This window comes from Artemia sp. Qi Xiang Cuo, chromosome 5 (genome assembly GCF_049724085.1).
Source record: "Artemia sp. Qi Xiang Cuo chromosome 5, ASM4972408v1, whole genome shotgun sequence".
NCBI classification, from domain to species: Eukaryota; Metazoa; Arthropoda; class Branchiopoda; order Anostraca; family Artemiidae; genus Artemia; species Artemia sp. Qi Xiang Cuo.
In genome coordinates this window covers 78,551,453-78,575,996 of record NC_142798.1, presented here as the reverse complement: position 1 = coordinate 78,575,996, position 24,544 = coordinate 78,551,453, and the positions used below count along the sequence as shown (strand labels likewise).

The 24,544-nt window shown below is 34.6% G+C and overlaps 1 protein-coding gene across 3 annotated transcripts in view; it reads left to right on the top strand.

Moving 5' to 3' along the window:
* Positions 1–24,544, top strand: part of RASSF8 (ras association domain-containing protein 8) — a 160,486-nt gene that overhangs the window by 29,349 nt on the left and 106,593 nt on the right. For 2 of the 3 annotated variants that reach the window (XM_089089952.1, XM_089089951.1), the window contains exon 2: positions 24,223–24,333. In XM_089089952.1, coding sequence (XP_088946078.1) covers positions 24,223–24,333 — 111 coding nt within the window. Of the gene's footprint in view, positions 1–23,976; positions 24,173–24,222; positions 24,334–24,544 lie in introns of all 3 variants that reach the window. The other variant, XM_089089953.1, reaches the window with a different exon arrangement.

Below are 24,544 nucleotides of genomic sequence, written 5' to 3'. Positions count from 1 at the left end.
CATTCTTGTATCAGTTTCCTAATTCGAGTGGTTCAGTTCCTCTCTCCCCTCTTTGCAGGTATTGTGTTATGAATAATGAAACAATTGACCACTGCCTATTTGAATGTAAGATGGTGACGTCTGCACATCATACTTTTCATTGTTAAGTGTTAAACTACTTCAAACACCACAAAGTGTTACTATTAGCCAAGAGCCTATCCAACTATAACTGCAAACAGATCAGAGAAATCGATATCTATCATCTTATATTTGAACTCCTTGAGTCAAAAGATCTACTGAAAGATATCTGAGAATATCTAATAAATAAGAGACAACTAAGCCAGTAGCTCTGTAGCCCACAGAGTGAAGCAAAAGGAAAAGGGCTAAATAGTATCAACTGAAAAGCCAGCCTGCTGTGAAATAGAAGAAGAAGAAGAAATATTCAAAGATTGGGATACATCGCCGCAATTTCAACAACAGCAACAGCAACATTTTAAGAAATTTAAAATAAATTTTCTTGTGAAATTTATCTCAATTAATCAGTAGTTGTACCGAACCAATCCTGCTCAATTCATCCTCAGGGCTATACTGTGATGTTTCTCCTCCCCATAGTATAGTGCAGACGGTTTGATATCATTCTATTATCCCTTCTTGTTTTAGTTTTGTTTTTTGTTTAAAGCTTTTCCCAATAGGCAATGATTAGAAGTCCTCAAAAAAAATTCCCCCCAGATCCCACCTCAAATAACAGTGAAACTGATACCCATCTTGGCTGGTCAAGCTCACTATCTCAAAGTTCAAATGATAGCTCAAATTCTGAGAATAGGACAATGATAAGTGTAGGGGCTAATGTCACCATAAATGATGATAATGGGTTCCAAGAGGTCCTTTCTAGAAGCTCTAAAAAAAGGAAAAAAATCACCCCAATCAAATGCATTTCCCCTCTCCCTGCCCAAGATCCTCCCTTCCAAAACTCAGAATTTACCTTAAAATTACTCCTACTACCTCCTTTGAAATAAAAAAGATTACTGCAATAAGAGTTGCAATTTCCAAATTACTAAAATTAATGTTCTCTCTTAATATTAACCGTGATGGATCTCTGCTAATATCTGTCCAAGATCAGAAATCAGCAGACACAATAATTAACCTAAAATCCCTTCTGAATACCCCAATTAAGGCATCTAAATGGAACCCAAGACAATCACCAACAAAAATAGTAGTTTATAATGTTCCCCCAGAAATATCCATTCAGGAGTTAAGAGAAGGGCTCTCAGATAGGGCTGGCAACACAATCCCAGTTGAAGATGTTACCCAACTTGGCAAACCTAACTCTAATGGCCTAAAAACAAGTAGATCCTTCTTATTTACACTGAAGGAAAAAATTAATATCCCAGAAAAATTATTCCTATTTGGGCAAATTAGGTTTGTATTCACACAAGGAATACAAACCTAAGCCTATCCAGTGTCAGAAGTGTCTCAAACTGGGACACACAACAAACAAATGCAATGAAATTCTCCTAGAGTGTATCAATTGTAAAGCATTCCATCCTAAAGAGTTGACAACTTGCAACAACACTCAGCCTACATGCATCAATTGCAAAGGCCCACATGAATCTACAAATAAATCACTATGCCCTGCATATAGGAAAAGAGCTCTAACACTCCAAATAGCAACAGAGAAGGCCATCCCATACCCCTTTGCAGCAATGGAAGCAAATGCTGCCCAACAATACCAAATAAAGCCTGTAATGAAACCAACCAAAACCCCCTAGTCGAGCGCCCCCAAGGCCTCAAGTACCCCGGATAAAACACCCGCCTCTCAGCCCCCTCGCTCACATCCCTATCAGAAGGAATCACCCAGTCAACAAGCCTCCTTGTCCGGTGAGATGAGGTTAGCCATGCCCCCCCCCCTCCCAAGAAGAAACAAACCAGAAACACTACCAGGAATTAATCCCTTAACTGACAAACAGGATGCACAACCAAAGATGCAATCCCCAAATATATGCTTATACATTCTAAACTGTAATGCAGTTCAGGCCATGAACATACATCAACTACAGAAAACAAAAATCATTGCAGAATTGGCAAAAATCTTCATCCCTGATGATATGCTCATTCAAGCAAAAAAAGATCGTGCTTTACTCTTAACAAAGCTGAATATTGATACACAGTCATATGAAAAATAAATCAACTACACAACACATATCAATACTCCAGTGGAATGTAAGATCACTCACAGAAAATAAGTTAAATGAACTACTATCTTTCATGAATAATAATTCCATTAATATTGCTTGCCTCCAGGAAACTCATTTAACCCAAAATCAACAAATTAAGTCTCTGGGATATACTATCCTGAGAAAGGATAGATCATCAGAGAGAAAAGGAGGTGGGGTAGCTTTATTAGTTAAAAATAATATAAAATTCTGTGGCATTAATTTTCCAGATTTTGCAAATGATGTTGATGCAATTGGTATCAGTGTTTGGCTGAATAATATAAAAACCTACATAATAAGTTTTTATAACCCTAATGGCCAAACTACAGATGCCATGGATTTCTTTAATTATATAAATAATTTTAATATGTTAAAAAATATCATTAGTTGTGGAGATTTCAATGCCCACAGCCTTTTGTGGGGGAATAAACCAGCAAATAAAGCTGGTAAATTCATTGAGCTTATGACTTCAAATAATAATGAATTAGCTGTTGCTACCCCTCCAAACCTGAATACATATTTCAACCCCAAAAGTGGTAGATTCTCCACAATTGACCTACAAATTGTGTCTTTAAATATTTTGAATAAAATTTATATAAATAAAATTGACAGTCTATGTACTGACCACTTTGCTATAGTTTGCTCCCTAAATGAACCTGCTGAAACTCTGTCACATACCTCCAAATATATCAACACTAAAGCAAATTGGTCTATGTTCCAAAATAAGCTAAATGATGAAATTACAAGTTTCACCAAAAATTCATGCATTTCAGACACAACAGTTGACACACATGCTGAAGTCTTGACATCTTTACTAATAAATACAGCTAATCATGCTATCTCCAGGACAACACCTAAGAAAACATTCCCTAAACACATTCCTAAAGCATGGTGGACAAATGAGTGCCTAAATAAATGGAGAATAAAAAAGGCAGCTAGGACAGAATTCATAAAAAACCCATCACCTATTACATATTTAAACAAATTACAAGCAGAATCTAATCTAAAAAGGACTATAATAGATGCTAAATATAAATACTGGAATAATTTTGCAAATAATCTCTCCAGAGAAACATATGAGCCAATTATACATAAAGTCATAAGCCATATCTGTGGGAAACAGACTTCCCCCGACCCACTCCTGTATGAGCTTATACATAATAATACCCATTATGACGATGATAATGAAAAAGCTAAGCTATTTGCAACTCTTTTTGTTAATAAGCTGACATCAAATAATCAAAGCAAAATGTACCCAATTCCTATGAATCCAAGTTACCTACCACGCCCAGGATCCGAGTATATAACTAGCCCATTTTCAATCCAGGAATTTAATAATGCAATACATCATATTAGGACCAAAACTAGCGGCAGCTATGATGATATACACCCTACATGGATAAAGAATCTCACCCCTTCATACAAACAAGAACTGCTAAATTGTTATAATCACGCTTGGGCATCTTCTATGTTCCCCAATATATGGAAATGTTCGTCCCTTCTACCAATCCTAAAGAAAAATAAACCCAAAGATGACCCTGAGTCCTATAGGCCCATAATGATTACTCCTGTGATGGGGAAAATAATGGAGAAAATGATCTATCACAGACTGCTCTGGTTTGTTGAAAAAAAATAATATGATCCCTCACACTCAAACTGGATTCTGGAAACACCATTCTTGAAAAGATGCTTTCATTTTGCTAACAAATGCAATAAAGGAATCTTTCTAAAAAAATAGTGTCGCAGTCGCTGCTTTCCTAAACTTTGAAGGGGCATATGACAATGTGAACCACCAAATCCTTTTAAACAAACTTGCAAACCTTGGTGTACCCCCTAAGCTAGTATCTTTTATTAAATCTTTCATAGAAGTGCGAAGTTTCATCGTTTGTGTTGGTTCAGCCTCTTCACCCCAAAAGACAACAACCAAAGGCCTACCTCAGGGAGCAGTCCTCAGTTGCCTCCTGTTTGCCCTATATCTCTGGGACATGAACCTACCCCACACAAATCTACAATATGCTGACGATCTGGTGCTATGGTCATCTGGCAACACCTTTGAGATAGCACAGTCAAATCTGCAAAAGTCAATTTCAATTTGAAAAATTCTCTCAACATTCAGATTTACCCATTGCACCTACCAATTCAAAAATAATCCAATTTCATCGAAATCGAAACCATACTAATGCAAAACTAACTTTAAATAAAACAACTATTCCAGAAGATAATCATATTAATTACCTAGGTCTCATGCTTGACCAAAAACTTAATTTCCACCTCCACATTTCAAACACAATAAAAAAATGCTATAGAAAAACAAGTATACTAAAAAGACTTCTTTCTACATCCTGGGGCTGTAAGGAGAAAACCTTAGTCCAGTTTTATAAATCACATATAAGACCCCATATTGACAATGGGCTCATCGTCTTTGGTGCATGTGCAAAGACCCAGATGCAAAAAATTGAAACAACATAAAATGATAAAATGCATCTCATATTTGGTCTGAGGAAATCCACAAGCACCAAGTTTCTGCTTATGGAGAGTGGATTAACAACAATAAGGGAGAGACGTAGCTTTCTCTTGACATAACATCTTACAAAAATTGAATCAAATAGCTCACACACACTACATAATTGGTTAAGAAATCCAGCCATGTATAGAGGCATTGCAGATGAGTATGCCAATATTCAGAAGAAGTTCCCCATACGAGAAAAGTCTATTGCGCCCACTTTCCCCCAATCCCCTCCATTGAATTGGTCAAGTCCGATAATAAATACTGACTTCTCAAAGTGGAATAAAGATTTAACCCCCACTGCTTTTGTCCAGAAAAAAATTTGCAGAACTTAATAAACTTACCTATAAAAAATCACTTCCAAATGTTTGTTGATGGGTCAAAAATGAATGAGAAGGTTACAAGTGGTGCTTTCCTTCCACACCTGAAAATTGCAATGGGCGAGAGATTATATAATAATTTATCTATAATGTCTGCTGAGTTAAATGCCATAATAATGGCATTAGAACACCTTCAGGAAAACCAACCTTTGATTGCAAATTCAAATAATATTATCGTATATTCCGACTCTTTATCCAGCCTTGAGTTGCTGGCCTCAGCTCCTCAGTATAAGTTTGACATTGACACTTATCATTGTCTCAGTATTATAGATAATCTTTCTTCAAGTGGCATAAAAACTTATTTTCAGTATATTCCTAGCCACTCTGGCATAAGTGGTAACCATCAGGTTGATGAAATAAAAAAAAATGCTATAAATATTGACCAGCCAAGTGGGAGACCAATCCCAACTAGAGGTATTTACCGATGGAGGCTATCAGATACTAATTTTGATAAGAATAATCCTAGCTTGTACTCCTTTCCCAATCAGTTTTTTTCTAAAATTTATCATAGTATTTGTTCTGAAACCAATGGACAAAATTTTCTTGCATTCTCATATGAGTTTTCTATTTCATGTAGCTAAATTACCATGTGCCCTCTTAGAAGGCAGGGTAATATGAATAATGAAACTATTGAACATTGCCTATTTGAATGTAATATGCTGACGTCTGCACAACATACCTTGCTTTGTAAACTGTTAAAATGCTTCAAACACCACAAAATCTCACTATCAGCCAAGAGCCTAACCAACTACTCCTGCACACAGAGCACAGAAATTGATATTTATCATTTTATATTTGAACTCATTGAGTCGAAAGATCTACCGAAAGATATCTGAGAATATCTAATAAATAAGAGACAACCAAGCCAGTAGCTCTGTTGCCCACAGAGTGAAGCAAAAAGAAAAGGGCTAAATAGTATTAACTGAATAGCCCGAAAGCTGTGAATTAGAAGAAGAAGAAGAAGGACATTGAAACCTAACCCAGAAAGAAGAAGGGCAAATGATCTGATGTTCAGGGCGCACACCTCGATTGACTACAGTTGATTGTTTACAAAAAAAGCAAACAAAGGCTAAAATTCCCTATGAGTTTGAAACAAAGTTTCACTTACTTCAAAGTCCAGGTAAGTTGAATAAAACACTAAGGAGAACCACTTAAAATGACCCTGAATGTAAATATAAGTTGAAAATAACACACAATATGAACAGCCTATTCTCAGGCAGTATCGGCAACTAAAAAACCTGCTAGTGCTGTTGTTAGCCCTAATGACCTACATCAACCAAGCACTCGTAACGTGGCACCCAGAGGAAACCATTCTCCAAGAAAAGGACTTAACAGAAGACCTAACAGTGGTTTTTCCCGTGATTTTGTTGATATTAGACAGCGAGTGCTAACAGATATTAATAGTCACACTCATGAGTATTACCTTGTTCCCCGTTCTCCGACAAAGACCAGGAATGAGAAACTCCAAGATGAGACTAGTGATATTAATACACTGACAGAAAGCGTAGACACATAGGAAATAAAGGGCCATATACTGAGTTTAGTACCATGGAACATACAGGGACCACGTGATAAGCTGTCTTATTTATATGATGAATTACTTTCGTTTGATGTGATTTTGTTTATTAAAACATGGAACGATCATTCTCCTATATCACCTCATCCAGGGTATTTGGTTGAACAGGTTGTGTGTCAACCAGCAAGAAATAATAGTCATTATGGGGGTGTTTTGGTTTTGATTAAATCATCAGCTTTTGATGGTTATGAAAGAGTTAATAGTAGATCTGAAAATTTACTTTGGCTGCGGATTTGTTTTAAATGTGGGAAGAGATTAATTTTGGGTGTTGTGTATATCCCTCCACAAAATAGTTCGTATAGTCGAGAAAATACCCAGGAAATTTTAGATGATGAAATGTCGCTAATACAAGTAAGTTATAGTGATTTTGAGTGCGTTTTGGTGGGGGATTTTAATGCTTATACCGGCGTTGAGGTTGAGGTTCCAGATTTATTAATCCCAGATTTAGGAGATTTGGTCCCAATTTGTTGTAGAATACCGCAAAGTAATAAGGATGAAAAAAGAAAAATAAATGTCTGGGGAAGAAAGCTCCTGGGGCTTTGCAGGGAACATGGTCTGATCATTGCGAATGGAAGGTTTGGAAATGATAAGGGTCTGGGCGAGTCTACTTGCCTTTCGGGCCCAACTCCAAGTGTTATAGATTATGCGCTGATTGATATGAAGTTTGTACCTGAATGAACAGATTTGGATGTACTTTATTTAGCTGTATCCGATATTAGAGCTATTAAGCTTGGTCTGAAGAATGAGAAGATTCAGGATGATGGTCCTTCAGTTAGAGATTTATGTAATGGGGAGCTTAGATTAGAGGGCTTAGGAAATCGAATTCGATATGATTTAACCGATAATGATTTTGAAACATTTAAAAGGGAGCTTATGAAGTTGCATGTAACAAATAAGTTGAAAGCGTTAGAAGAAGATGGAAAAGATATACATGGTATAATTATGGAGTTAAATGAAATAGTTTGCAGTTGTGCAGTATCGCGTAATCTGAAAAAAAAGAAAAAAAAAATGAGCAATATTTTGATTTGGATTGCAAGTTAATGAAAGAAAAGGTCAGATATTTATTGAATCATTTAAAAGAATGTGATAGAGCTGAAGATCAAAGTTTAAGATTAGCCGAATATAAAGATAAAAGAAGAGATTATAAAAGGTTAATTAAAAGGAAAAAAAAAGAGTTTGAGAATAAGAAGAAACTTGATACTGTAGATGGTTTTAGAAAAAAAGATTTTAAGAAGTTTTGGGGCTATATAAGGAATGATATTCGAAATGACAAAGGAAATACACAGGTGGCTCCAGATGCCAATTCCTGGCCTGATTACCAAGACAGCTTGGAAGGTGGGAACCAGAAATACAAGAGGTAGCACATACCCCAGAGATGATTGTTTATCCTATGAAGGAACATGATTATGATTTAGTAGGGGAAGTGAGTAATGATGAGATTAAGTTTGTATTCAAGAATTTAAAAGGAGGTTTTGCTGCGGGTGTTGATGGTGTACCAATAACGTTATTTAAGAATTTTCTTTCAACTTTTATGTCGATAATTGTTTTTCTTTGTAATAAGGTGTTAACTTCAGGACAATGGCCAAATGAGTGGAAGAGATCCTTGCTTATGCTGCTTTTTAAGAGAGGAAACCCTAAGTTGCACATGAATTATCGTTTAATAGCGCTTGTCCCTGCTTTAAGTAAGGTAATGGAGAAAATACTAGATACAAGACTTTCTAAATGGTTAAATAAAAATAATATAATACATGAAGAACAAGGAGGTTTTAGGACAGGGTACAGGACAGTAGATGCAATATTTATTTTTAAGGCATTAATTGATAAATATGGAAAGGGAAAAACTTGTCTTTATGTTGGATTTCTGGACCTCCACAAGGCGTTCGACAGTGTCGACAGAGAGCTATTGAAGGATGCCCTGTTTAGAATTGGCCTCCCTCATTTTTTTGTGAGGTTGATAGTGAGTATGTATATTTGTGTGAGTGGAATCGTGTTAGTTGGTAACAGGTTTTCTAGGCTTTTTAATATTAAGCTGGGAGTAAAACAAGCCAGCACTCTTTCTCCTAAATTATTTAATATTTTTATAAATGATGTTGTTGATTGTCTAGAGAATAGATGGGCTCCGAAAGTTAGTCTAGGGACCCATAAACTATCACTACTATTATTTGCAGATGATATTGCTTTGGTGGCTAGTACACTGCAAGATCTGCAGACGCTTTTGAGTCTTATAGAAGAACATTTGCAGATGAAAAAATTAAGGCTGAATGTTGAAAAGAGTGAAGTTGTTATTTAAAAAAAAATGAAAACAAGTGGCGAAGATAATTATAGATTTAAATTTTTAAACAGTTCGTGGTAACGAGCTGTAAGTAAAGAGCGACCTTGCCCAATGGTAACCGACAATCTAAAAAACAGAATTTGATACCATTACATACATCAGAAGAATCAGATTTTAATGTTGAATTCAAATATGCAACTTTCAACAACTTTAGTTTTACCTATCAAAAGTTACGTGCCTGAGAAAATTTGGCTGATTTTCGAGAAAAGGCGGAAAGACCACCTAAAAGTTATAGAACCTTAATGAAAATCACACCATCATATTCAGCGTATCAGAGAACCCTAATGTAGAGGTTTCAAGCTCCTATCTACAAAAATGCGGAATTTTCATTTTTTGCCAGAAGAAAGATCACGGATGCGTGTTTATTTATTTTTTTTCCCCTGGGGTGATCGTATCGACCCAGTGGTCCTAGAATATCGTGGAAGGGCTCATTGGAACGGAAATTAAAAGTTCTAGTGCCCTTTTTAAGTCACAAAAAATGGAGGGCAACTAGGCCCCCTCCCACGCTCATTTTTTTGCCAAAGTCACCCGATCAAAATTTTGAGATAGCCATTTTGTTCAGCATGGTCGAAAATATTAGAACTATGTCTTTTAGGATGACTTAATCCCTCGAAGCCCCCAGGGGGAGGGCTGAAAGTTATGAACTTTACCCAATGTTAACATATAGTATTGGTTATTGGGAAGTATACAGAAGTTTTCAGGGGGAATTTTTTCTGGTAGTTGGGAGTTGGGGTCGGTCGGGTGTCATATGGGAGGAACTTTCCATGAAGGAGGGTGTCAGGGGGGAAGGGACATTGCTATGAAGGGGGCGCCGGATTTCCCATCATTATTTAAAAAAAAAATCAGAAATTAAATATAAAAAAACAAGTTTTTCAACTGAAAGTAAGGAGCAACATCAAAACGTAAAACGAACAAAAAAATATTAGCTATATGATTGGGTTCACCTTCTAGTCAATGCCTAACTCTTTAAGCCAAAGATTTTTTAGTACTTTCATAAGAGCTATTTATTCTAATTAACAGCCTTTGTGATTAAGGGGCCATTTTTAAAGAATTGGAACAAAATTCGAACTCTAGCTTAAAGAGCAAGGTATTGACTAGGGGGCAAACCCCCTAATATGCGTATTAAAAATATATGAAGATAGAAATTTGTTACGTAAGTTAATTCGTAAGTTACGTATATTTATTACTAATAAAAACGTTCGTGAATAAAATTCAACAAGTTTCGAGAAAGCCATTCAACCAAATAAAAGTACAATTAATATGCAAATTTCGGTTTAATTATTCATGCATGGTGAGCCAAAATCAAAACCTGCATTAATTAAAAAACGTTCACAAATGAAAAAAAAACAAGTTTTTTTTAACTGAAAGTAAGGAACGACGTTAAAACTTAAAACGAACAGAAATTATTCCGTATATGAAAGGGGCTGTCCCCTCCTCAACGCCTCGCTCTTTACGCTAAAGTTTGACTTTCTCACAACTCATTCTTTTTAAACAATAAAATTTTGTTTTAATTGCAAATTTTTTTAATTAACTTTAACGAAATTCACACCATCAGATTCAGCTTATCAACGATAATTATTAAAGAAGCTTCAAACTCCTATCTACAATAATGTGGAATTTTGAATTTCTAATTAACTTTAGAGAAAATTACGCCATCACATTCAGCTTATCAGAGAACCCTATTAAAAAAGTTTCAAGCTTCTATCTGCAAAAAGGCGGAAATTTGCATTTTTGGTTCAAAGAAAGATCACGATGCGTGCCCTCCAAAAAATGGAGGGCAACTAGGCCCCCTCCCCCGCTCATTTTTTTCTCAAAGTCACCCAATTAAATTTTGAGATAGCAATTTTGTTCAGCATAGTCGAAAATCTAATAAATATGTCTTTTAGGATGACTTAATCCCCCACAGTTACCAGGGGAAGGGCTGCAAGATATGAACTTTGCCCATTGCTTACATATTGTATTGGTTTTTGGGAAGTATACAGACATTTTCAGGAAGGATTTTTTTCTGGTGGGGGGGGGGGTAGGAGAAGGGGGTTACTTGGGAGAATCTTTCCGTGGAGGATGTTTCTTTGGGGTAAGGGACATTTCTATGAAGGGTGTGCCGGATTTCCAAGCATTATTTAAAAAACGATTAGAAATTGAATTAAAAAAGAAGTTTTTTCAACTGAAAGTAAGAAGCAACATTAGAACTTAAAACGAACAGAAATTATTACGTATATGAGCGGGTTCTTCCCCAAGTCAATACCTCGCTCTTTACGCTACAGTTTTTTTTAGTGCTTTCAAAAGAGCTATCTATTCTATTTAAACGGCCTTTGTGATTCAGGGGTTTGTGAATTAATTTTTTTTAAACTTTTAACGTAAAGAGCGTGGTATTGACTAAGAGGAGAACCCCCTAATATACGTAATAACATATATGTAATAGCAAAAAAAAACAAAAAAAAACAAGCGATACGGCTCAATAGTAATCGAAACTCTTAAAAACGGAATTTTGATGTCAATAAATGTATCAAAAGAATGGACTTATGATGCTGATTCTAAATATATAAATTTTATTAAGTTTAGTATTACTCATCAAAGGCAATGAGCCTGAGAAAATTTACCTGATTTTTAAAGAGGGAGGAAACATCCCCTACAAGTGAAAGAATTTTAATGAAAATCCCATCGTCAGATTCAGCGTATCACAAATCAAATCACGTATCACATATCACAAATAGACTAGTAAGAGCTGCTTATTATCAGATGTTTAGTTATGGTTCGAAAACGTCGTGGCCATCCCAAATTAGGTCATTACTAGAAAGAGTGGGAATGCCTTACTTATGGAATGACGGTCTTGGTTCCCGTGATCTACCAACAAATTTAGTAAGCCAGGTACGATTTATCTTAGAGGGTCAAGAAATTCAGTATTGGCAAGGGCTGGTTTGATTCAGCTTAGGGCGAATTGCCTTCCAATCCAGAGCAGGCAAATGGTGTTTGACAGGGGGATAGTACATCCTGATGGTCGGTATGTGTGTCCTCTTTGTAGGGATGAGGACGAATATTTGGACCATTTTCTCCGAAAGTGCCCGGTGCTCTCTGATTTAAGGGAAAGTTACTTACATGGGATTGTTTTGCTGCTTCCTAAAATTTTACAAAGTAGTAATCCAACCACAATATTTCGTATTGGTGCGTACATAGAGAAGGGATTAGAAAGAAGGAAAAGTTTTTACAATTAATTATTAATTATATGAAATTAAACTTATTTTCTCGATAATTTACCATAAGGTATTTTTCCCTATGTATCATGTTAATATGTTTCGTAATTTGTTCTGTTGTGATTTTTTTATTTTTCATAAATTTTTGTGTGTATATGGCTCTTGGGCTTTTGAAATACACGATCTATCTATCTATGTAGGAAAATGTCTTTATCTCATAAATTGAGTCTATAATACTGTTTTCAATTTTCACACAACCAGTTGTTGTTGAGTCGATTCTATTTATGATGAAATAACAAGACAGATTTCGGGCTGGTCTTCTTTCATTCACCTTGTGGTTAAAACAGACAGCTTTAAATCACCCGAAATTGCAGCTTGGAGTGAATCTAAGGATTTTCCATCCTTGTAAAGCTCTGTTATGACTTCTGTATGTTGGTCGATGTGATTGCTTGCTACATTTGGGTTGAGGACTCAACAGCTTCCCAGTTGTACAGGAACTCTTGCTGTAATCATTCTTTGTCAATATTTCACCTTAATGCACGTGTCAAATTGGCAGCCACAGTGGCTGCCAATTTGACAGACAGGCTGCCAATTTGACAGGGACATTAAGGTGAAATATATCATCAGAGAGTTGATTCCACAAGTTTTTTACTTTCTGGCTGAAGAAATGGCTTCTTTCTTGGATTGAGGAGCATTTCTTAATTTTTCTTTGGAATGCCCTCTAGTCACAGAACGTTCTGGGGGGAGGCAAGGAGACCAAGGAGAAAAGTTTGGGAAAAATTTTGTGGGTCATAATCATGTTGCCTCATTTCCTCTGGCATGTGACAGTAGGAAGTTTCAAGTGACGTAACACTCTTTATATGGCATTTTTTCTGCAGCCTTCAACCAGTTTTGTTGCTCTTTGTTGTACTCTTTTTAGTATTTCTTTGTCTTTCTTGAAATAGTGTGATGCCAAGGACATTCCAATGTCTAGGCTCAGGCAAACTAGTGAAATATGGACTTGAAAACACCCTGAAATATAGATGAATGAGAGGAGACCAGATACAGCTGTACAAAGTAAAACACAACCCAGAGAAACTGTCTTTCCAGAAGTATTTTCACCCTTCAAAATAAGTACCACAAGAGGACACCAAGAAACAATATTCAAAACCGTTGCAGTAAATATATCAAGAGCCAACTTTAGGAGTGCCCAAGCAGTGGCTGACTGAAACTCACTCCCAGAAATAGTTGTGAATTCTTAAACCTTAAATAGTTTAAAAAATGGCCTGGATCGATTTTGGAGAAAACCTTTTTACACACATGACTCATAGACTAGGGTAAGGGAGACCATTACCCTTGGTTTAAATTGCAAAACCCAGATAGCCATTGACTTAGAGGAACACAACTTTGATGAACCAACTGACAGCCATCTAGAGCAGGGCTTCCTAAACTTATTTCATTCACAACCTCATTTATGATTGCATGTTTCCTGGCGACCCCATATAAATATAATTGAAAGACAAATAAATATTTTTGATAATTCATTTAGTAGGTAACAATATACATATACTACATGGAACTATTTAGTTTTAGAATTTGTTTCGAAACATACAAAAATATAAAATAGAAATTCCACTAAAGTTGAAAAGTTGTCTTTATTATACTTATAAAAATTAAATGCCCTATTTGTCATCAAAATTGCATTTTTGCAATAACAAAAATAAAACATAGCATTGCTTATTCTGAACATCAGCATTTTGAAAGATTTTTGAACATTCTTGCATTTGGAATTTTTCCCTAGACAGATGATGCTCTTTATCTATCCAGTTATTTGCTCATACTTATGGAGTTGGTATTGGGATGTCCCCTGTAAATATGAAAAGATTTTCAAATAGCCAACAAGCTTCTGACACCCATTCCTTTTCTCTGTGCCAACAGCCAAATTCGTAAAAAAAATGCTCTATGGAAATTCTTTGAAACTAAGGGAAGCATTTGTTTCTAAGGTGATAGACCAAAGGAGGATAATGAAAGTGCAAAGCTCTTGTAGAGGAGTTGAAATGCTGATAAGCAAATAGAAAAGCAGATCTAGTAATTTGTATAGTTCCCATCCAAACAAAAATGTTTGGCAGAGCAATCCCCCCCCCACAAAAAACCCCTATGTCCCCTTAATAACAGTGCCATTTTGTACCCCTATAAATATTTCAAGTGATTGTGATTCTTTGAGAATCTTTGGCAACTTAAATGCCCTTCTCTATAGTATTCTAATGAGAATCTATGGACAAACAAAAACTTTTTTTAGTCAGTTTGAATCAGAAACAGATTAATCAATTTTTGTCCCCAAAACAGAGTAGAGATATCAGAGTGAGCAACTTATTGTAATAAATAAAAATGCAGATTGTTTTTGTCAAAATACAATGAGTTTGTTGCACATGTTCAAAGTAGAAACCCCCATATAATTACTGTTAGTGTAGTTCTACCTAAAATATGCATTGATCCCTTTGTTCATTTTCAGCAATGAAGTGGCTATGATATAGTATATAACACACATTATGGACAAGGAGTCTGTGTTTCTTCTTCATTGGGTTTTAAATATTAAGAAGTTGATATTGAGTTTGATAATTAAGGACATGAAGTAATTAGTTTAGAGTTGAGACATTCAAGTTTTCCTGAAAATCTTCATAATAGTTATTTATTGTAGCCCTTCAAAGAGTGTGGATACTACTTTAAAAGATGAGATCCTATTCAGTTACCTTACTCACCTTTCCTTGGTATCACCAAAAATTGTGGTTGTTTCTGACTTTATAATATTTTATAATTATTTTATATTTTATAATACCAGAAGACATCTTCTTTGGTATTTTTACTAAAAAATGTTTTTTTGGTATTTTCATTGAAAAATTAAGAAAAACAACAAAATTGACCACCCCCTAGATTTCTAAAATAGCCTACATCCCCGCCGCTAAATTTCTGTGAGTTAATAAGTTGTGTGGAAGCTTTCCACATAGCAAAGGTTTATATGATTTTTTTTCTAGTGTATATTGTAATCCAGAAATTAGGGTAAAGATATAGTCAAACACTAAAGTCAGATGGGAAGGGCGGAAATTGATTTTCTAAATAATTCAAAGGATGAGAACATTGATTAAAAATTTGCAGATTAGAACATTGCAACTGAATTGAGTTAAAAAATTATGTAAATAAACAAGAGCTTCTCAATGGTTACTAAACATTCTTTTCATTATTTGTGGTAAAATCTCTTCATCTTCTACTACTACTACTAACAACTCACCATATCACCAAGCCGCCTGAGGCCAACACAGCTACGCATGCTCCTCCCCCATCCCAATCTGTTCGAAGCCTCCGTCTTTACGTCCTCTCAGGAAGTTCCCGTTTCCATTAAATATTTTTTGTGACTTCTTCCCACTCGAACTACAGATGACCTGCTTTTCGTTTAGCCGTAAATGGTTGGGCAAAAAGGACAATCTTTGGCAATCTGTCATCCTTTATCTGCAGAACATGCCCTGGCTATCTCAACCTTTCTCTCATTATAGTCCCAGAAAGCAGGATTGAACCACACTTTTTATACTGGCTATTGTTTGAAATAAAGTCAGTCAGCCAGCTGGGTCCCCAGACCAATCAATAGGCAATTTCTCTGGAAAATATCTAGAAAATTCTCATCTACTTTTTGGAGCATCCATGCTTCAGAACCATATTTGAGCACTATCATCACTTCAGCTTCCAATATTATAATCTTAGTTTGTAGACTTATCTTCCTATCATCCAAGCTTTTTTTCAACTGTGAAAAAACACCCTGAGCCTTGGCTATTCTACTTTAAACATTTTCACCACTCCAACCGTCTTTACTAATAATACTACTAAGGTAAGTGAAGCTGTCCACCTGATCAATCTTTTTGTTACCCAACGTCACCTTTTCATTTTCATGTATTCCTAGCCTCAGTGACTTAGTCTTCTTAACATTAATTTTTAAACCTATTCTAGCACCCTGAACTCGCAAAACCTCTAAAAGTTGGTTCATTTTGCTCACTTTCTCAGGGATGCTTAAATCATCAGCAAAATCTGAGTCCACGAAATTTTTCCTCATCATTTGATTCTGTGTTCCCCCACTGCCTTTCCTGTGCTCCTTGAAACAAAGTCTATCAAAATAATCCATATAAGGGGGGATAGATCACAGCCCTGCTTAACTCCAGATTTAGTACACAACCAGCCGCTAACCTCATTTCCTACCTTAACTGCAGCAGTGTTATTCTTGTACATAGCACTAATCGCTTTAATGTAATCGTCTGGTATACATTATAAGGATAAGACCTTTGCAAAGCTCTTCAATCAACAGAATCGAACGCTTGCTCATAATCTATAAAACTGAGGACCAAAGGTGTTTGATATTTCAGGCACTTCTCAATTATTAGCCTAATAGTGAAAATTTGGTCAACACATCCTCTACCCTTTCTAAAACTGCACTGTTCCTCTCTTATAAATTTGTCTAAAGCATCTCTCAGTATAAAAAGTATCATATCACTAAGTAATTTGCAATCTACAGAGAGCAGGCTAATGCCTTGGTAATTACCACACTCACGTTTATCACCTTTCAAACCTTTCAAAAAATATTCCCTAGGGGATGAGCTCTAGAAAAAATTGTGAACAGTTTGTGGTAACTAACAGTAAGGAGCGACCTGGCTAAATAGTAAACGAAACTCTAAAAAACGGAATTTTGATACCAATAAATACATCAAAAGAATCAGATTTTTATGCTGATTTCAAGTATACAAGTTTCATCAAGTTTAGTCCTACCCATCAAAAGTGAGCCAGAGAAAATTTGCCTGATTTTTGAAAAAAGGGGGAAACACCCGATAAAAGTCATAAAACCTTAATGAAAGTCACACCATCAGATTCAGCCTATCAGAGAACCCTACTTGAGAGGTTTCAAGCTCCTATCTGAAAAATGCGGAATTTTGTATTTTTTTTTGTCGCCAGGAGAAAGATCATGGATGTGTGTTTATTTGTTGTTGTTTTTTTTTTCCCAGGGGTGATCGTACCGACCCAGTGGTCCTGGAATATCGCGGGAGGGCTCATTCGAACAGAAATTAAAATTTCCAGGGCCCTTTTTAAGTGACCAAAAAATGGAGGACAACAAGGTCCCCTCCCATGCTCATTTTTTCCCAAAATCCCCCGATCAAAATTTTGAGATAGCAATTTTGTTCAGCATGGTCGAAAAATACAATAACTATGTCTTTGAGGATGACTTAATCCCCCATAGTCCCCGGGAGAAGGGCTGCAAGTTATGAACTTTGCCCAATGTTTACATATAGTATTAGTTTTTGGGAAGTATACAGACGTTTTCAGAAGGATTATTTCTGGTAGTGGGGGGGGGGGGGGATCTGGGGTTACGTGGGAGGATCTTTCCATCAAGGAAGTTTTCATGGGGGAAGGGACATTGCTATGAAGGAGGCACCGGATTTCCCAGCATTTTTGAAAAAAAAAGATCAGAAATTAAATTAAAAAAAAACAACAAGTGTTTCGACTGAAAGTAAGGAGCAACATCAAAACTTAAAACCAACAGAAATTATTACGTATATGGTTGGGTTCGTCCCCTAGTCAACACCTCGCTCTTCACGCTAAAGTTTTTTTAGTACTTCCATAAGAGCTATTTATTGTAATTAACGGCCTTTGTGACTAAGGGGTCATTTTTAAAGAATTGGAACAGAATTCAAAATTTAGCGTAAAGAGTGAGGTATTGACTAGGGGGCGGACCCCCCAATATATATATATATATATATTAAAAGTATATCAATATAGAAGTTCGTTACGTAAGTTAATTCGTAAGTTACGTATATTTATTACTATAAAAACGTTCGTAAATAAAAATAAACAACTTTCAAGAAAGCCATTTCACCAAAAAAAGTAAAATTAAAATACAAATTTCATTTCAATTATTCATGTATGGTGAGCCAAAATCAAAACCTGCATTAATTAAAAAACGTTCAAAAATTAAGTAAAAAAAAAGAACAAGTTTTTTTAACTGAAAGTAAGGAGCGACATTAAAACTTTAAACGAACATAAATTATCCCGTATATGAAAGGGGCTGTCCCCTCCTCAACGCCTCGCTCTTTACGCTAAATTTTGACTCTCTCACAACTCTGTTTTTTAAAGCAATAAAAAACTTTAGCGTAAAGAGCGAGGCGTTGAGGAGGTGACAGTCCTTTTCATATACGGAATAATTTCTGTTCGTTTTAAGTTTTAATGTTGTTCCTTAATTTCAGTTAAAAAACTTGTTGTTTTTTTTATTTAATCCTATACAGTGGTTTAATTAGGGTTTTCTTAAAATCGCTAGGTACTTCCCCTTTTCCAAAATCAAATTCATTATCTTCAGTAACTTATTTCTAACCTATAGAGCCACCATATTTGAGAAACGCGTATACCACACTATCAGCACCTGGGGCCTTATTTTTTTTTCATTCCTTTTAGTACTGTTGCTAATTCTTCCTCACAAAACAAATGTTTCTTCAAATCCAAGGTATCACAAACTTTTTCATTTTCTTCTGCATCTTTTCCTGCAACTCTATCTTGGTTTAGCACATTCTCAAAATTTTCTGCCCATCTCTCTTTAACTCTTTTTTTATCACTAATTGTGGCCCCATTCCTATCTTTAAGTGGGACAAGTCTGGATTGAGTTCTCCCTCTCAGTTAACATGCCAGTACAATATTTTACTATTTATTATGCCGTCTCGCTGCATCTTCCAGATACCGTACTCGACAGTTTGATCCGTGGCCTCCACTTCACATTTCCTTGTTTCGAGTTAAAAATTTCTTCTTTACTTTTCATGGGAAGACGGTTGTTCTTTCATAATTTAACATTTTTCCTTTTTTCTTATTTATTTTTGTTTGTATTTTCTTTTGTTACTACAGTATTTAAAGTACTAACAGAAACATTTTCCCATTTCCTTTCCTTTTTTCTAATACCTTTTCCTTTTTTATTATTAATTTTTGTTTGTATTATCTTTTGTTACTACAGTATTTAAAGTACTAACAGAAACATTTTACCATGTCCTTTCCTTTTTTCTAACACCTTTTCCTTTTTTCTTATTAATTTTTGTTTGTATTTTCTTTTGTTACTACAGTATTTAAAGTACTAACAGAAACATTTTCCCATTTCCTTTCCTTTTTTCTAATACCTTTTACTTTTTTCTTATTAATTTTTGTTTGTATTTTCTTTTGTTACTACAGTAATTAAAGTAATAACAGAAACATTTTCCCTTTTACTTTCCTTTTTTCTAACACCTTTTCCTTTTTTCTTATTAATTTTTGTTTGTATTTTCTTTTGTTCCTACAGTATTTAAAGTACTAACAGAAAAATTTTCCCATTTCCTTTCCTTTTTTCTAAAACCTTTTCCTTTTTTATTATTAATTTTTGTTTGTATTTTCTTTTGTTACTACAGTATTTAAAGTACTAACAGAAACATTTTCCCATTTCCTTTCCTTTTTTCTAACACCTTTTCCTTTTTTCTTATTAATTTTTGTTTGTATTTTCTTTTGTTACTACAGTATTTAAAGTACTAACAGAAACATTTTCCCATTTCCTTTCCTTTTTTCTAACACCTTTTCCTTTTTTCTTATTAATTTTTGTTTGTATTTTCTTTTGTTACTACAGTATTTAAAGTACTAACAGAAACATTTTCCCATTTCCTTTCCTTTTTTCTAACACCTTTTCCTTTTTTCTTATTAATTTTTGTTTGTATTTTCTTTTGTTCCTACAGTATTTAAAGTACTAACAGAAACATTTTCCCATTTCCTTTCCTTTTTTCTAATACCTTTTCCTTTTTTCTTATTAATTTTTGTTTGTATTTTCTTTTGTTCCTACAGTATTTAAATTACTAACAGAAACATTTTCCCATTTCCTTTCCTTTTTTCTAACACCTTTTCCTTTTTTCTTATTAATTTTTGTTTGTATTTTCTTTTGTTACTACAGTATTTAAAGTACTAACAGAAACATTTTCCCATTTCCTTTCATTTTTTCTAACACCTTTTCCTTTTTTCTTATTAATTTTTGTTTGTATTTTCTTTTGTTACTACAGTATTTAAAGTACTAACAGAAACATTTTCCCATTTCCTTTCCTTTTTTCTAAAACCTTTTCCTTTTTTCTTATTAATTTTTGTTTGTATTTTCTTTTGTTAATACAGTATTTAAAGTACTAACAGAAACATTTTCCCATTTCCTTTCCTTTTTTCTAAGACCTTTTCCTTTTTTCTTATTAATTTTTGTTTGTATTTTCTTTTGTTCCTACAGTATTTAAAGTACTAACAGAAACATTTTCCCATTTCCTTTCCTTTTTTCTAACACCTTTTCCTTTTTTCTTATTAATTTTTGTTTGTATGTTCTTTTGTTACTACAGTATTTAAAGTACTAACAGAAAAATTTTCCCATTTCCTTTCCTTTTTTCTAACACCTTTTCCTTTTTTCTTCTTAATTTTTGTTTGTATTTTCTTTTGTTCCTACAGTATTTAAAGTACTAACAGAAACATTTTCCCATTTCCTTTCCTTTTTTCTAACACCTTTTCCTTTTTTCTTATTAATTTTTGTTTGTATTTTCTTTTGTTACTACAGTATTTAAAGTACTAACAGAAACAAATTGCTGAAACTTCCAGGAATACCAGTATATTTTTTTTACATTCAGTCTAGTTTCATTATGTTAGTAAATTTATATCTATATTTTCTTCATTATAAATGTATTCTGCCCTTTGGATCTCCCATTTCTTTTTATTAGCTATTTCAGGGATTTCCTTTCAAAACCCTTGTCTATCCTTTTAACAAGATTACCAAAATAGGACAATCGAAACAGGACAAACACCATTCTATAACCTCCTTAAAAAAGAATTACAGAAAGCCTGGTTTTGAAGGTGATTGCCCTACGTCTGTTGCTTCTAAATTCTCAAAATAATATGAAGAATCCCTTGCAGACATGCTAAAAGAAAAAAAATACTGCTTCTTATTAACCCAAAGCAATTTGGACCCTCAATTACAAGCTGTTTTCAACATAGTGCAATACAATCTGCCTGTTATAGTATTTATATATTGATCAATAGTAGTATCTTATCTTAGTGCTGATTTGATTATTTACTTTTACTAATGCTTTTTTGTGTTCCACTTATTCATTCATAATGATTGTTGTTGCTTTGTTAAATTTGTTTTTTAGTCCTTATATGACTTTATTACTGCTCTTTTAAGGGCTAATATTGTTTTTTTTTCTTCCAAAATCCATTTTTTTGTTAAATCTTATTTTCTTTAAATTAACAAAGGTACTGAGCAATGCTAAAAATTAAATGAATAATTTTGATCTGTACTGCAGGAATTAAATCCACACTAAGTAGTTTGCTCTTTACATTTATTTGTTTAAGAGCAGTCCCCTACTCTTTTTTTTGGTGTTTTCTGTTGAGATTGTATAATCTTTTTTTTTCAAACAATTTGTTGTAACAAATTGTAAATAAGGAGCAACTTGGCTCAATAACAACAAAAACTGTAGAAACGCAATTATGATATCAATAGATACATCAAAATAATTGATTTTTTATGCTGATTCCAAATATGTAGAATTCATTAACTTTAGTGTTGTCTATTAAAAGCTACAAACCTGAGAAAATTTGTCTAATTTTTGAAAAAGGGAGAAACACCCTCCAAAAGTAAAGGAATCTTAATAAAAATTGCATTGTCAGATTCAGTGTACCAGAGAACCTAACTGTAGATTCCCATCTTCAAAAATGTGGAATTTTGTATTTTTTGCCAGAAGAGAGATCAGCGATGGGTTTTTATTTTCTTTTTTCAGGGGCTATTGTATCAAACCACTGGTCCTATAATGTTGGGAGAGGGTTCATTCGGATTTAAATTAAATGTTCAAATATCCCTTTTAAATGACAAAAAAAAAAAATTAGAGAGCAACTAGCCCTCCTTCCACGCCCTCTTTCCCTCCAAAATCTTTCAATCAAAATTATGAGGTAACCATCATGTTTAGCCTAGTTAAAAGGTCTAATAAGTATGCCTTTGGGGATAACACGACATCCTCCCACCGGCCCTTGGGGAAAGAGCTGTAAGCTATGAAATTTAACCATCATTTTCATACAGTATTTGTTATTGAGGAGTACACAGATATTTCCCAGGGAGGAGGGTTCTATGGGAATAATTTTCCATGGGAGGGGAGTTTCTGGGGGGTGAACTTTCCAGAGAAAATTTAACACTGGGGGAATTTGACAGAATTTCCATGCGTAATTCATGTTTTTTCCCTACTTTCTCTTTGCTGACTCAATAATACACGTGGAGGAATGTCTCTGGGGATAACATGAACCCCCACAACCCCTGGGGAAAGGGCTGTAAGTTACGAAATACTTCCACCATTTAGATATAGTAGGCTATCTGTTATTGGGAAATATACATATATTTTTGGCGCGGGGGGGGGGTCCTAAGGAGAGAATTTGATGTGGGTGGGAAGTTCTTTTTTTGCGGGGTGAACTTTCCAGAGAAAATTTTACACTGGAAAATTTGCCCAAATATCCCTACGAAATTCTTTTTATTTGCCTTACTTTCTCTTTGCCAACTCAATTTTACATGTAGAGAACTTCTGGGGAAAATTTCCAGTTGGGTTGGAATTGGATTGTCTGGAGGATTTTTTTGTGGGAGGGATTTTCTGTGCAAGAAATTCTCCATGGGGGAATTTTTTGTAGGATCAACTTTCCACTATGGGGTGGGAGATGTTCGAGAAACATTGTCCAGGGTGGGAGAGATTTCCAGCATGATTTGAGAAACGATCGGAAATTAAAGTCTCTTTCAGATTAATGTATGCTAAGGAGACCTTTTAAAGTGGAATCGTCCGTAAAAAGTTCATTGGAGGAATTTCCATTGAGGATGGAGTTGTCCAAGAGTATTTTAGATGAGAGGAATTTTCCATGGGGGAGGGGGAGTCGTATGTCCCGGCATTATTTGAAGCAACAGTAAGAAACTAAATGAAAAAAACAAATTTTTTCAACTGAATGTAAATACCAACATCAAAATTTAAAATAAACAAAAATTATTCCAAATATGAAGAGGATTGCCGATCAATCCCTCGCTTTTTACGGCGAAATTTGACTTTTTGTCAAAAGTCCATATTTGACTTGTTTAATTGGAATGAGAAGCTTTTTGAAAGTACTGAAAACCTTTATTATGAAGAGCGAGGTATTGAGTAGGTGGCAACCTCTTTCATATACGGAATAATTTCTGTTCGTTTCAAGTGTTAATGTTGTTCCTTGCTTTTAGCTAAAAAAACTTGTTTTTTTGTTTCGTTTTTTTATTCTATTTTTTAAGGATTCATCTATTCATCCATGATAGTTAATCATGTTGATTCAATTGTTCATTTCCGTTTCTGTTCTGTTTTGGGTTTCATATATTCATTCATAGTAAATTTTGTTTGTTCCAAGTTCGAATTATTGTGTGGCTTTATTTGCTGCTAATACGGCTTTTTAATTTTCTTACGAATAGCTTTTTTTGGAAAACCCTTTTTAATATAATGAAATTAAAGAACTTACAGTTTAAACTTACATTAGCTGTTCTAATTATATGCAGCCGAGGTGGATTCCATTTATTAAAGCTTAATTTATCTTGTGGATAAAGGTTCTGTGATAGAAGCCCCCCTTCCAGTATATGCCATAGCTATGTTTGTTTTAATTTTGATGATTCCTCTTCACTTATGTTTGAAATAAAAAGAAACAAAATCAATCTCATGATATGCTAAATCATTTGAGTAGCCTATTTAAAGCATGAACAAAAATTGATTATCCTAGGTGACCACTGCTCTGTACTTGTGGGATGATGGTGGCAGTGGAATCCTTCAAGTTCTACGGTTAAAAGCAACTTAAGGTCTAATTCTTCATTGGGAGAGTCATAGTGTGGACTTTTTCAGTAATAAACCTGACAAGTTTGGCATAGCCATAGAATGGTCAAGTGTCTAGCTGCATTACTTCATCAAGCTAGATATTGGTGAGTTAATTTTCTTCCTTGCTTGACATTTATGTTTTGTCATTCTTTAGGATGTGGTGTATGCTCTAGCACATGCCATTGGTCAGACAGGAAGATTCACTCTAATAGAACGATGGAGACATAATGAGCGGCTTCTTGCTCCTCAAGACCACCCCCTAAAGGTATTTGTTTTGCTCTTTTTTGGAGAATGGGTGTCAGTAGGAGGAAAAGAAAAAAAAGGAATGAAAAAACTTTTATAGCAGAGAACCTCTTTTTTTTAAATTCCCCTTTCCTGGGAAAAGTCCCCAGAGATCTTGGTTTGGTATGAGTAGTACATTCGGCATTCAAGTGTTATGTTTAATTATGTATGAATGTTGGTAAATTAGAATTCAA